Genomic DNA, 13,515 nt, shown 5'->3' with positions numbered 1-13,515 from the left:
GCCAATTTGTACAACGATCCTAACAATGCAAGTTTGATATTTATGAAGCACAAATATTCAACTGTTATATCTCCACACACACACAAAGTAGTAGTTCTATTTGTTAGTCAAACACTAGTCTTTAATTTGAGTAACTTTGATTTGCATCTACACTCTACACTAGTCTCTCTTGACCTTGGTGGTCACAGTTAAGCAAACAATATGCTTTCCGATTTTGAACTCGAACTCGCGTACACGTTGATTTGCTATACTATCCTTGTTCTTGTTCATATCATCAATCTGATTACTTGCTTCATTATCGAGTGGTACATAATAGCTTCTTCTCAACTTCATTCTCCTCAGAATCTTGGACAACTGCAATTTCATAGAAAAATCAAATTCAAATCAGCCTTCCATGTTAATTAAGTGTTTTCAATTATTCGAATCTAAAGCAATATTAATATTATTACTACTTTAGAGCGGTGTCTTGTTATATTGTTACTCTTATATGGGTGGGTAGTACGTTTGTTTATCAAGGAGATAAACTTGACACCCCTTATTTTATTCGATTAGAGGCTATACTAATACTTGATGTTGCAAGTGTCACTAATTTCTCATAAAATTGGTACAATCAACAGTCAACCCTAGCAAATCAAAAAGAGTAATTTGTAGCACTAAATCAAAGAACATCAACAGATAAATTAATTAATTGGTAAATTCAAATAATTAATTAAAGATGCAAAGAGTAAATCAAATAAACAATCAAAGAGACAGAGATTACTATACATTAGGTAACTTGAACTTGGCGCAAGCATGGATGATCTTGTTCGTGCAGCATGAAACAAATTTCACTGAATCCTTGACTTCTTCCTTAAATTCAAACCATGGTAGTCTAAAACATAAATCTTTTAAATATTCTCCATCGTATTCCCAATCTTCCCAACCATTCCAATGCAAATCCCTGTTCGTCATTCTAATCGAGTTATCTTCCTAAATTTCAACTAATTCTGCGAAGTGGCGACTCAATTTGCCTTTCTATTATACTGTTATTGTTCTTTTTTTTATTGGAAAAGTTCGAGCCTTTTCTCTTTTTTCGATTATTCCCCTCTTGTTAAGGCTTTGTTTGGTTCTATATTAGTAAAGGAAAAGAAGAGAAAGGATGAGAAGGGAAAAAAAAAAAGGAAAAGAAGGGAAACGAATTCAATATTTGGTTGATGAAAGGAAATAAAGGAAGAGAAAGAAAATTACTTTTATTTTTATCTTTTCAGTCAAATTCCTCCAATTTTGGGAGGAAAGGAAAGATAAAATTATGTTAAGAGACTTTCCTCCCACCAAACATGAAATATGATTAAAACAATTTCCTTTCCTTTCTTTTCTTTTCTATCCAAATCCCTTCAACCAAAAAGGGCCTTAAAGTTATTAATTATCTCTAAAAAAATTTATTTAGATAGATTAAGTTTATCTCCTTTTTATATACGTTTTTTAGGCATCCTTTTTATATACGTTCAACAGGCATAATTATCTTTTTGGAAAAATTGCTATAAATAATCTCAAGTTTCACATATTCGCTTTAAATAATCCCAAATTTGGGATTGGTATGTATTTGCTCAAAAGAGGCCCAAACTGGTTACTAACCTATTATAACAAGTTTTGGGACACGTGGTATCACGAGATTTGTTATTTTTTTAAAAAAGTTTAAAATAAAAATATTTATTTAAAAAAAAAAATGCCAGCAGTTTCACCCCACGAACCACCTTCCCCACCACCACCGCTACGACCAAATGCCTCTTCCCTACCCACATGACGGCCAAAATCCCCTCCCCCGCGCCGGTAGCTCCCCCTACCCCTCTATCAACTCCTTTTCCCGGCGCTCCTTCCCCCAAAACCACCAAACCTCCACTCATAAAACCACCCAAAATCCCTAAAAACTATCTCTCGCCCAACCGTCCCTTTCCCCACCATCGACCCCTAACATTAACATTCTGATGGCGAGGGAAGGGACAGTCGGTGGTTTTATGCGGCGGGAAGTTAGTTTTTAGGGATTTTGGGTACGGTGGTTTTAAATTGGTGGGTTCGGTGGTGGTTTTAGGGGAAGTTACGCCGGAAAGGGAAACGCCGACATGGGGAGCGGATCTAGGCGCATCGGGGTTTCAGCCGGGACTTGGCTGGGCTGGGTGGTGGGAGGGTGTTGCCGGAAATGGGTGGTAGTTGGGGTTGCGGTGGTGGGGCTGCAGTTTTTATTTTATTTTTAAGTTTCTCTTTATTTTTTAAAAATTTCAACTAATTACGTGGTGACACGTGTCAGTTTAAACAAAAAAAAAAAAAAAATCCTCTTTTAGGGCATGTTCACTTGACCTTGGTACACGTTGATTTGCTATACTATCCTTGTTCTTGTTCATATCATCACTCTGATTACTTGCTTCATTATCAAGTGGTACATAGTAGCTTCTTCTCAACTTCATTCTTCTCAGAATCTTGGACAACTGCAAATTCATGAAAAATCAAATTCAAATCAGCCTTCCATATTAATTGAGTGTTTTCAATTATTCGAATCTACAACAATATTAATATTATTACTACTTTAGAGCCGTGTCTTATTGTTACTCTTATACGAGCGGGTAGTACGTTTGTTTATCAAGGAGATAAACTTGACAAGTGTTACTCTTATTGATACTAATACTTGATGTTGCAAGTGTCCCTAATTTCTCATAAAATTTGTACAATCAACAGTCAACCCTAGCAAATCAAAAAGAGTAATTTGTAGCACTAAATCAAAGAACATCAACAGATAAATTAATTAATTGGTAAATTCAAATAATTAATTAAAGAAGCAAAGAGTAAATCAAATAAACAATCAAAGAGACAGAGATTACTATACATTAGGTATCTTGAATTTGGCGCAAGTATGGATGATTTTGTTCGTGCAACCTGAAACAAATTTCACTGAATCTTTTACGTCTTTCTTAAATTCAAACCATGGTAGTCTGAAACATAAATCTTTTAAATATTCTCCATCGTATAAATCCCAATCTTCCCAATGCAAATCCTTGTTTGTCATTCTAATCAAGTTATCTTCCCAATGCAAATCCTTGTTGTTCATTCTAATTCTGCAAAATTTGCCTTTCTTTTTTTTTTTTTTGATTGGAAAAGTTCGAGTCTTTTCGGATTTTCTGATAATTCACCTCTTGTTTAAAGTTATTAATTCTCTTTCAAAAAAGAAGTTGTTTAGATATATGAATATATCAAGATTTTTTTTTTTTAAGGAAAATATATCAAGCTTATCATCTTTTTATATACTTACGCGGGTAAACTCGAGTCGGGTCAATTCGGGTTAATATTGTACCTACGCGGGTCAGGTTTGGGTTGGGTTATGTCGGGTCATACATCTTATCGGGGTTGGGTCGGGTTAATAAAATAAATCGGGGTACATTCGGATTGGGTGAATAATAGGTTGGGTTTAATTCGGGTTTTCACGGGTTAGGGTCGTTTTTGGGTTTGAGTCGGGTTTGGTTCAGGTCTATAACTTGCGAGTTATAATCTGGTCGGGTCATTCTCGGATTTAAGTTGGGTTCAGTTCAAGTTAATAATTTGCGGGTTATATTCAAGTCGGGTAATTTTCAAGTTGGGTCATTCTTGGCTTCAAGTCGGGTTCGGTTCAAGTAAAGAAAAAATACTTTCAATATTAACATAGAGTAGTTTTAGGCTTTTAGCCTTACGAAGTTATGACTTTACAAGTAGATTACAATATATTTATAGCATATATCTTTATTTAGCTAGTCAATATCTACATGCAATAATAAATATGTATAAAATAATAAGTCGAGTTAATTTCTGGTTGATTCAAAAACAAGTCGTGTTGTTTTCGGGTCGGGTTTGTAACAGACCGGGTTGAATTTCAAGTAAGGTTAGTAATAGGTCAAGTTAAATTCGGGTTGGGTTGGGAACAGGTCGGGTAAAATTCGGGTTTTGACAGGTTAAAACGAGTTTGGGCCAATTCGGTTTAGGTCGGGTTTGGTTAATTATAGGGTTCGGATCAGTATTTCGGATTGTATCAGCTTTTGACAGCTCTAGGCGCAATTTACCTATTCTAGGTCTATTCTAGCGTTCTAGGTGCACCAGGGTGCGCCATATACACGCCTTACTTAACATGAAGTACTGTAAAACTTTGGGTTACCCTGTTGGGCTAAGGCTAAAAAGCCTATTGTGGAGCAAGTAGTGTGAAGTCAAATAAGAAAAGCACATTTTGATTTTGCGAGAAACCCAGAAATTAAAAAAAAAAAAAAAATTAAAAAAAAAATGGTGCAGCAACTCCTATCTTCTTCTTCTTCAAACTTCTCCATTGGAGCTCAGTTTCAAAACCATGGACCAACTTCTCTCCCTTACCTTTCTCTCTCCTCTCATAACTCCATTATCACTAATACTACCCAATTCAAGCTACCCAGAAATTGGGTATCCCATGTTTCCTCATCAAAGCTCTCACTTTCTGTAAATTGTCGTCAATCTTCAGAATACTTTGATAAATCTCCTCCTAGATTTTCTCCCTCTTACTCACCAAATCCTTCAACTACTTCTTCAGGTAAAATTTCTAAATCTGGGCTCTTTTCTAATTGTGTTTTTGGATTCCTATTGAATGTTAAACTGTTTTCCTGAGGAAGTATTGGTTGAAATTTGGGTAATCAACGGTAATTGTAAATGGGTATTCTTTCAATTTGTCTCTGAATTCGTTAATTTTTCTGGGTTTGTGTTCTATAGTTGCATGTTTGCTTCATTTAATCGTTGTTTGCTTCAATTGGTTGGAATTTGAGTAGTTTACTTGGTATATCTTGAGGTAGTGATTATTGCTTTGTTGTTCATATATGCTGATTTTTGATTAATAGTATTGTAAATAAGTTGGTAATTGAACACATTACAGATTTAATTTTGAATTTTAGTAATTGGGATTTTGATGTTGAACTATAGGTTTTCCACCTAAGGTTTTTGTGGGGCATTCCATATATAAAGGGAAAGCTGCGCTTACCGTGGAGCCGAAATCTCCAGAGTTTGTGCCATTGGATGTATGCTACGCCATGAACTTTGATTCTTCTCATTGTTGTATTGTTTTATTTATTCAATTACAGAATTTTATTGCAAAACTCAAGTGTTTTATATATAGTCAGGCGCATTTAAAGTTTCGAGGGAGGGTTATGTACTGCTTCAGTTTGCTCCTGCTGCCGGTGTTCGTCAGTATGACTGGAGCAGAAAGCAGGTGAGATGTTACAATGCCATTCTTATCTAGGGCTCTTATTATTTGGCAACTTAATCGAATTGTCGATTAGAGTATACTTTGTGGACCATCATATGCATGGGGGTCATATAAGATTACCTAGTGGCTTCTAGAATTTGAATGTTAAATTGCATATCCATATCACTATATGTAGCAAAGAACTTCTATTCTTTTGAACTTATGAGCTTTAATGCAAAGGCCTATTTTAAAAATTAACGATATCCTTTTTTTTACTGATGTATATGGTCTTTTTGTTTGTCAAGTTGATGTGTTTCTATATACTGAAAAGTATTGCACTTCCAGGTATTCTCTCTTTCAGTGACTGAAATTGGAAGTCTGGTGAGCCTTGGTGAAAAGCAGTCTTGTGAATTTTTTCATGACCCAAACAAAGGAAAAAGGTACTCTATTTTTTAAAGGATGCTAAATCTTCATCATTTTTATTATGCTGCATTTGGTTAATATTGAAAATTAAAGTGGTGGTTGGAGAGATTATAGTTCGGAGGTTTTTGACTTCTAGTAGGGTTACCGAAACATATTTAGGTTGACCATTTATAGTGCTTGAGGTTAGTAAAATATGCTGTTGACTTTGGAACCTTCCTTGTTCTGTTGTTTGTGTTGGGATGTGCCAATGTGGCATCATTAATAGGGGAGATAGGGTGAGACTTACATATCCAATTTCTATTTATTATTTAAAGAAGGGTATAACTCCATGACTTCCTCTCCTGTCCTTTAATTCCATAAATTTCCTGGTCTTTTTCTGACCTTGTCAGTTGGGTACTTGAACTATCAGCTTGTTTGCTCAAATTCTGAATAACCTGAAACCCTTAACACAATATGGTGCTGTCCCATATGCTTGTTAAGCAGCAATAGTGCTATGTAATTATGTATACAAAGTCAACTCCTTTCAGCTTTATATGTGCTAGGCTGCTAGCTAACTTGCTTGGATGATGACTTTATTTATTTTTGTCCCTATTTTTTTGCATTTATTTTGCGCACGAGAGGGGGGGCGGGGTAGGATGGAGGAGGGCTTGGTTTATTGTGCTAAAGTAAGAACTTCATGTGCAAGTGTCAGCAGCCACCATTTGAGTATCAAGTTTCTTATTTTAACAAGTTGTCATGTTTATGAATGATCCAGAGTGTACTTTAAATGTTTTTCCCTTTTAAAATGCAGTGATGAAGGCAAAGTAAGGAAGGTATTAAAAGTAGAGCCCCTTCCAGATGGCTCTGGCTACTTTTTTAATCTAAGTAATCTCCTTCTCTTGAACTCTCTGCTATAGTGAATGCCTTTTGCTTTATACTTCTTATTATTCTATCTGTTTGCTGTGATTCATTGCTCTGCTTCATCATTTGTACTTGACATGGGGATTGCCTGAAAGAGAACATTTTTTTAGTTGTTAACTAATACCTCTCTCTGAAATTAATAGTCATGTATACTATTTTGGATTGTCCGGAAAAACTATCACAATTCCAAAATAGAAACACAGTATGGCTATGGATCCCAACATACTACTACTTCAATATAGAGTGACGAAGTATTTGTTAGATTCAAGGTGCCAAACTACTAGGCTATTTAGCTAGATGCATCGTTAATTTAAAATTATTAGCTAGACCATACACACACTTTATCCTTTCAGTGCTAGAATTCCTTCAATTCAAGAGATGTTTTCTTTTTTTAATTTGAAAATGTGAATGAATTTCCAAAGAACTAAAGCTGCTCTATTTATTACAATTTACAATCACTACAAACTAGAGAAGAAACAAGAAAGTAAACCTTATTACAATCTATTAGGTGAATAGGTAGTAACAGATTATAATAATGTTGCAGACATGACAGTGGTTGTAACTAACTGTAATTGTTCTTATTGATGCCTTTTGTATTCTTAGCTTTGATAACATCTGGGATGAGTGCTGGATAGACTAGCTGTTTTTGGCCCTAGATCTTCTTGGGTTTGAGCATCCAGTCCAATACATACTAGGTGTGGGCGTGTGGCTAGAGATCAGATAAGTGAGCTAAAAGTAAGCAGAGAAAAAAGAAAAACAGAGTGTTAGAGAGAGAAATTGTGCAGAAATGAACAGAAAGAAGTACTTGTATAGACAGGAAGCAGAGCAACGATTTTTTATTTGAGAGGCTCACGCATTTCCTTTCAACGCAGCAACACATACTGTATATTACTGGATGCCTTTCCATCACTCTCTTCCCCCTATTTATTACGAATAACTGATATCTGACGTGTTCCTTACTACCTTTCTTCTTCCTGTCCTAGATATCCCACACTGAATGTGCTTATCCCCGAAAGATGTTAGCAGAATTTAGACTGAATTTCCCCAACTGCCCTTCCTTTTTTGCATAGGTTACACAGTAGCTATCAGCTACTTCAGGTGGTATTATAGCAATGGTAAAGTTCTTTTAGATCTCACAATGGACGAATGCAAGTCCTCCAATTTAATTGTTTCAAGATTGTGGTTCACTTCTAGAAGGTCCAGCTTGGTACCAGTGTGGAAATTCAATTCATTCTTTAACTCTTACTATCTATGTTAAAAAGAAGGGAAGAAAACTATGAGCTAAGTGAAATCTGTTAGTTTAATTGTCCCATTAAATTACTTCAGATCATATGCTTGCTAATGAAAAAACTTTTGCTGTGATTAACACCTTAACTGCTAAAGCTATCCTTAATTGTATCCAGTGTCTGTTTAGATTACTAATATACATGTCTTTTAAAAAAAAAAAATTATCTTAAGATAAGTGTCTGAGATCCTTTGAGGTCGTTTGAGACTTTAAATTTGTGACTCAAATCTTCTTTTGTGTCTGGACTATTTTTACATATTGGTTTTTAATTTTTATTTTTTCTTTTGAGCCTATGTTGCCAAACCAACATTCCTTCATTCTCTTTCATTTCTGTTAAATCCATATGATATGTAAACTTTTGTTATTTGGAAAAAGTTTCTGCATGCCACGTCATATTGCGCGGCACCAAAGTTCACTACTTGGAATATGGTATGCATAGTTGATGGTATTATGATTCTGCAAACCATAAAGGATGTTGGCTTGTAGTTCATCTCTATGTTTTGTGTTGTTTTTAATCTGACAATTTTAGTCTACTTCTGAAGTATTATTTAAGCTTGTCGTGAGTTCCAGGGTTGCAATTAGCTTCTTGTTATAAGCACTTTGCACAGTTAGGATACATTGTTTTTTGAAGGAAATCATGGCAGTCTGTTTTGCAATTCATGTTTTCGAATCTTGAAACTTGTTTCCTAGATTGCTCATGCCCTGTTATTGGAGGTTGCCCATTCCTATGGCATACGAGACAAAGTTTGTGTTTTGCTTCACCATGGCAGACTCTTAAAATTAAGGGGGCATTTGGTTTGCAAAGTGGTATGGGCTTGGAATTAAGAATGAAATTAGGGTGGTGTGGCCGTGTGGGGTTGAAACTTGACTTGATGCCATGTGTTTGGTTTTGTGTGGATACGAACAATTTCTTTTATTTGATACCTAAAGGTATGAAATGAGTCATATTCACCTCCCCTCTTAGATTTCTAAACTGTATAGCTTTGAGGGTTTGAGGTATGGGTTTATTAATTGAGGATTTCATAAACAAACACTATCTAAACCCATACCTCATACAAATATGTTGTGAATCAAACACCCTCTAATAGAGAAGTGTTATTAATAGCTCCGTTCATGGCTATATAAATTTGTTTTGTTTTATTTTATTTATTTATTTATTTTTGAGATTGTAATTCTGTGTTGATATTTAGGTGTTCAAAACAAGCTTCTGAACTTGGACGAGAATGTGTATATACCCATCTCTAAAGCAGAGTTTGCAGTTCTTGTAACGGCATTCAATGTAAGATGTATCTCAATGTTTCTTTTTTCTGATCCTTTCATCTCATCTCAAGCATAATCAGTATTCAGATGCTTTACCCTCCTAGCTTATGAACTATGTGATGTATTCACCAATAAATCTTCTAGTTGTCTTATTAACCCATTATTTCAATGTGCAGTTTGTCTTGCCATACCTCTTAGGCTGGAATGTCTTTGCCGATAACATAAAGCCAGACGACAGCAACCGCATCAACAGCTCAAACACAAGAACGGGGGATTACGAATGGAATAGATAGTTTTCTACATGTTTGAAGGATACCTAGTGGTGTATTTTAAAGATTCTCTTTGTTGATGTTATTTGAAGTAATGTTTTAGGTTTTCAGGCTTTATTCACATTTGTTCCTTACTCATTATTTGAGACTAGGTAGTTTTGTGGAGGAGATTGACAGTTAAGTAAAATGGTTAGAGAAAGATTAGTATTCTTCGATATTTTGTTTGCCTAATCCATCTTTCATCTTAATGTTTCGGTACAAGAAAATCCAAGTTCATTTCCTTGATAGATTGACAATAGAATTTAGACAGTTGAATTTTGTGAGTTTACAAATAAAAATCTTGATGTGTTAGAATGTTTATTGAGGAGACTATGACATCAATTTGACGTTTGACTACTCATCAATTTGCATGAGTATTTTTTTTTTTTTAATTTGCATTTGGTAATTTGGTAACTGTTCGTTGTAATATACTCCCTCTGTTTGGGTCATGAAAAATTGCATATATGTCGATACACCAGTTTGACTTTATTTTTGTATAATTAAATATTAATGAAAATTATTTTTAAAAGATATATTATGAAATTTTTTATTAATATCTATCTAACAATATATTTTATGATAAAATATGTTTTAATTATGTTAGTAAAAAAATTATGGCCAAAGTTAATATATAAATAGTGAAAAAGGTCCAATGTCTCATGTATTATAGAGCGGAGGGAGTAGAATGTATTGTCCTGCACAAAACAATTAGATTTGGCTTTTCATTAGTTTTATAGTCGTTTTAGGAATAATAATAATAATAATTAGGAGTATTATAAAAGCAGCTCAACCATCACCTAGAAATAGGATACGAGCATTATGTCATTAAAAAAGAAAATAAAAAAACGTTACTCTTGGTCAATAATTTCTGTACATAATTTTCAACTTGCAAATTTTCTTCCAATGTTTTCAATTTCATCAAGGAGGAGAAATTTCTTCAGGGGGTAAATGGGTAATACAGAATTTCGAAGGTGATTAAAATTTCTTCAGGGGGTAAATGCTCAAGACTATTAAATTTACGACTTTATTTTCCATGTCTTGTTTTCAATTATTTAAGGTTTAACGGGATGTATATGATTAAAGTTGAAAAAAGATTTGTTGTTAGGAATATAGGAAAATATATTATTGTGATATATTTTCCATATATATCTTATGATATTATATTTAGGATAATAATATATCTTAGTGATATTCTAAGATAGATTTATGGAAGTTTATATGATAGAGTTTATATTGTGTAGGTTATCTTATGTAGGCTATAAATATTAGCCAAGATCATCAATACAATTCAAGCTATTCTCTCATAAATAATTTATCATGGTATCAGAGCCCAGGTTGTGGGTCTCTTCTAAAAAACTGGGTATTTAATCGCTACTGGATAAGGATTTACCTCGACATGATGTCCAGCCCCTAAGAGGATTATTGATCTGGCCTTATCCAGTTAGCTCTAAAGTTCTAAGGACACTCATAAGTGAGGGGGAGTGTTGAAACCCATTGTAGTCCACTTATGAGTATCCCACATTGGAGAAAGAGGAGAGATGATTTCACTTTATAAGGTAGAGGAGTACCTCCTACTATTGCCAATTGGTTTTAGTATGGAAGCTCCAAAACCTTGTTTGTGGACCAAACTCTCCTCCTCCTTGTTTGGGTTGCCCAGGCCCATTTCATATTGTTTCTAAATTTAACATGGTATCAGAGCAGGTTAAATCTTGGGACCGTTCACACAAATACTCCCCCTGCCGGTAGGTTTACCGGTGGGATTCATAAATTTGCTTCCGCTATGCAATAGTATTGCTCTTTGAAATTTCTATTTTTTTTATTTAATCTTTGTATTGATGATCTTGGCTAATATTTATAGCCTACATAAGATAACCTACACAATATAAACTCTATCATATAAACTTCCATAAATCTATCTTAGAATATCACTAAGATATATTATTATCCTAAATATAATATCATAAGATATATATGGAAAATATATCACAATAATATATTTTCCTATATTCCTAACATTTGTTTTGGATGTATATAAATAAGTTTAGATTTAATTAGTTCGTTTAATATTACATAAATTAAATCTAATTAATAATTAAATAATATAACTTAGGTCTAATAAGTTCATACAAGAGGTAAAATTTTATAATGATTAAAATGTGAGAATTGTAAGCTACTCTGAAAAGTACATTGTACTAACCCGTTCACTTCACCTTATTTTTGTTGAACTGAATTTATTTTTATTGAACTGAAATTATTTTTAATTGTTGAACTTAAATTATTTTTAATAAAAAATTATTTTTATTGAACTAAAATTATTTTTGCTGAAATGAAATTATTTATACCGAACTGAAATTATTTTTGCTGAACTGAAATTGCTTTTACTGAATTTTATTTTTGTAAGGTGAAGTGAATAGGACCTAAGTATATATAATAAGTTGTACATACATTTCCTCAAAGAAAAAAAAAGTTGTATAAAACGAGTAAATTATTAGAGGTTTGAACAATTTCTTTTTTTAAAAAAAAAAGGTTTGAACAATGTAATAATCATTTTGTATTCAAAATTAGAGAGCTTAGGTTTTTTATTTTTTTGTGTTCCACTTGATTCACCTTCTAGGCTAATTCGACTTTGAAGATCCGTTCTGAATAGTTAGGTTTTAGTCCCCTCCCAATAATTGTTGTGGAGAGTCATCAATTATGCAGTTTTTCTTACAGTGTAGCCCCAATAATCACTACACTAAAAACCAATTAATAATTAGAGAGCTAAGTCCATATAGGAAGTAGATGTGAATGGAACTATTATTAAATAATTATGTACGAAGTATATGTTTTAATTAATTATTTGACAATAGATATACATCATGCCAGTACAACATTGTACACCCAACTACTTTTATGAGACTTAAAAGTTCCAATAATTGCCCTAGTATAATCTCAGTTCTTTGGCTGTACATGTTCTATTCGTGTTACTTCTCGTACTAAAATTGAATTTACTAATTTAAACTAAAATTAAATTAGGGCAGCTTAATTAGGTGCTTAAGTGGTGTTTTAATGGATTTAACCCTATTACCTTATACCTAGTACATGAAAAAAAATTACTATGGAGTACGTATTAGTGATGTCGATTAGTCTTATACATACATCAAAAGGCTCGAGAAAGAAGATAGTACAATGGTTGTCATCAACTAAATTATTTGGTAAAAGTCATAGAAGGTGATATGATTGACATCGATAAATTGAGATATCATATCTTGTCTACCTCATTACCCTTGCCTCCTACGCAATACTTAGGTCCCGTTCACTTCACCATATTTTTGTTGAATTGAAATTATTTTTACTAAACTTAATTATTTTTGTTGAACTTAAATTGTTTTTACTAAACTTAAATTATTTTTACTGATTTTCTATTGTATTTCTTGTTTAGGTTTACTGATTTTTGCTGAACTGAAATTATTTTTGTTGAATAGAACTTATTTTTATTGAATTGAAATTAGTTTTATTGAACTGAAATTATTTTTTTAAGGTTAAGTGAACAGGGCCTTAGTGCTTTAATATTAATTAGTTCCTCGGGTTCATTTACCAAACGGTCTACACCATCTATATGACAAACCTACATAGATATCCCATAAAATAAAGAATCATCAAAGATAATATATAACCTTTATAACTTATTATTTTGGAGATTAATGAAAGCAAAATTATTGATTGTGTTAAATTTCTGAAACAATATGAAAATGGGCCTGGGCTACCCAAACAAGGAGGAGGAGAGTTTGGTCCACAAACAAGGCTTTAGAGCTTCCATACTAAAACCAATTGGCAATAGTAGGAGTAACTCCTCAACGTTATAAAGTGGAACCACCTCTTCTCTTTCTCCAATGTGGGACACTCACAAGTGGGATATAATGGGTTTCAACACTCCCCCTCACTTGTGAGTGTCCTTAGAACTTAGAGCACACCAGAAGGTACAATATAAATCCTCATTGGGAATGAACATCCAATAGAGGCCCCTTAACCAGTGGCTTGACAAATGCCCAGTTATAAACGGCCCAACAAACCTGGGCTCTGATACCATGTTAAATTTCTGAAACAATATGAAAATGGGCCTGGGCTACCCAAACAAGGAGGAGGAGAGTTTGGTCCAC

General features: G+C 33.6%; 1 protein-coding gene across 1 annotated transcript; it reads left to right on the top strand.

The window, feature by feature from the left end:
* The first annotated feature begins 4,204 nt into the window (after nt 1-4,204).
* On the top strand, nt 4,205-9,447 carry LOC145639745 (single-stranded DNA-binding protein WHY1, chloroplastic-like). The gene is made up of 7 exons (XM_081691072.1): nt 4,205-4,555; nt 4,939-5,033; nt 5,132-5,224; nt 5,546-5,640; nt 6,414-6,487; nt 8,999-9,087; nt 9,245-9,447. Exons 1-7 carry the CDS (start codon nt 4,276-4,278, stop codon nt 9,359-9,361), a joined length of 843 nt encoding a protein of 280 aa, XP_081547198.1. The 5' UTR covers nt 4,205-4,275; the 3' UTR covers nt 9,362-9,447.
* Nucleotides 9,448-13,515: the final 4,068 nt, after the last annotated feature.

The sequence above is a fragment of the Chenopodium album genome, chromosome 1 (assembly GCF_948465745.1).
Source record: "Chenopodium album chromosome 1, dcCheAlbu1.1, whole genome shotgun sequence".
NCBI classification, from domain to species: domain Eukaryota; kingdom Viridiplantae; phylum Streptophyta; class Magnoliopsida; order Caryophyllales; family Amaranthaceae; genus Chenopodium; species Chenopodium album.
The sequence above is the reverse complement of the archived record's forward strand: the minus strand, read 5'-3'. Positions and strand labels throughout refer to the sequence as shown.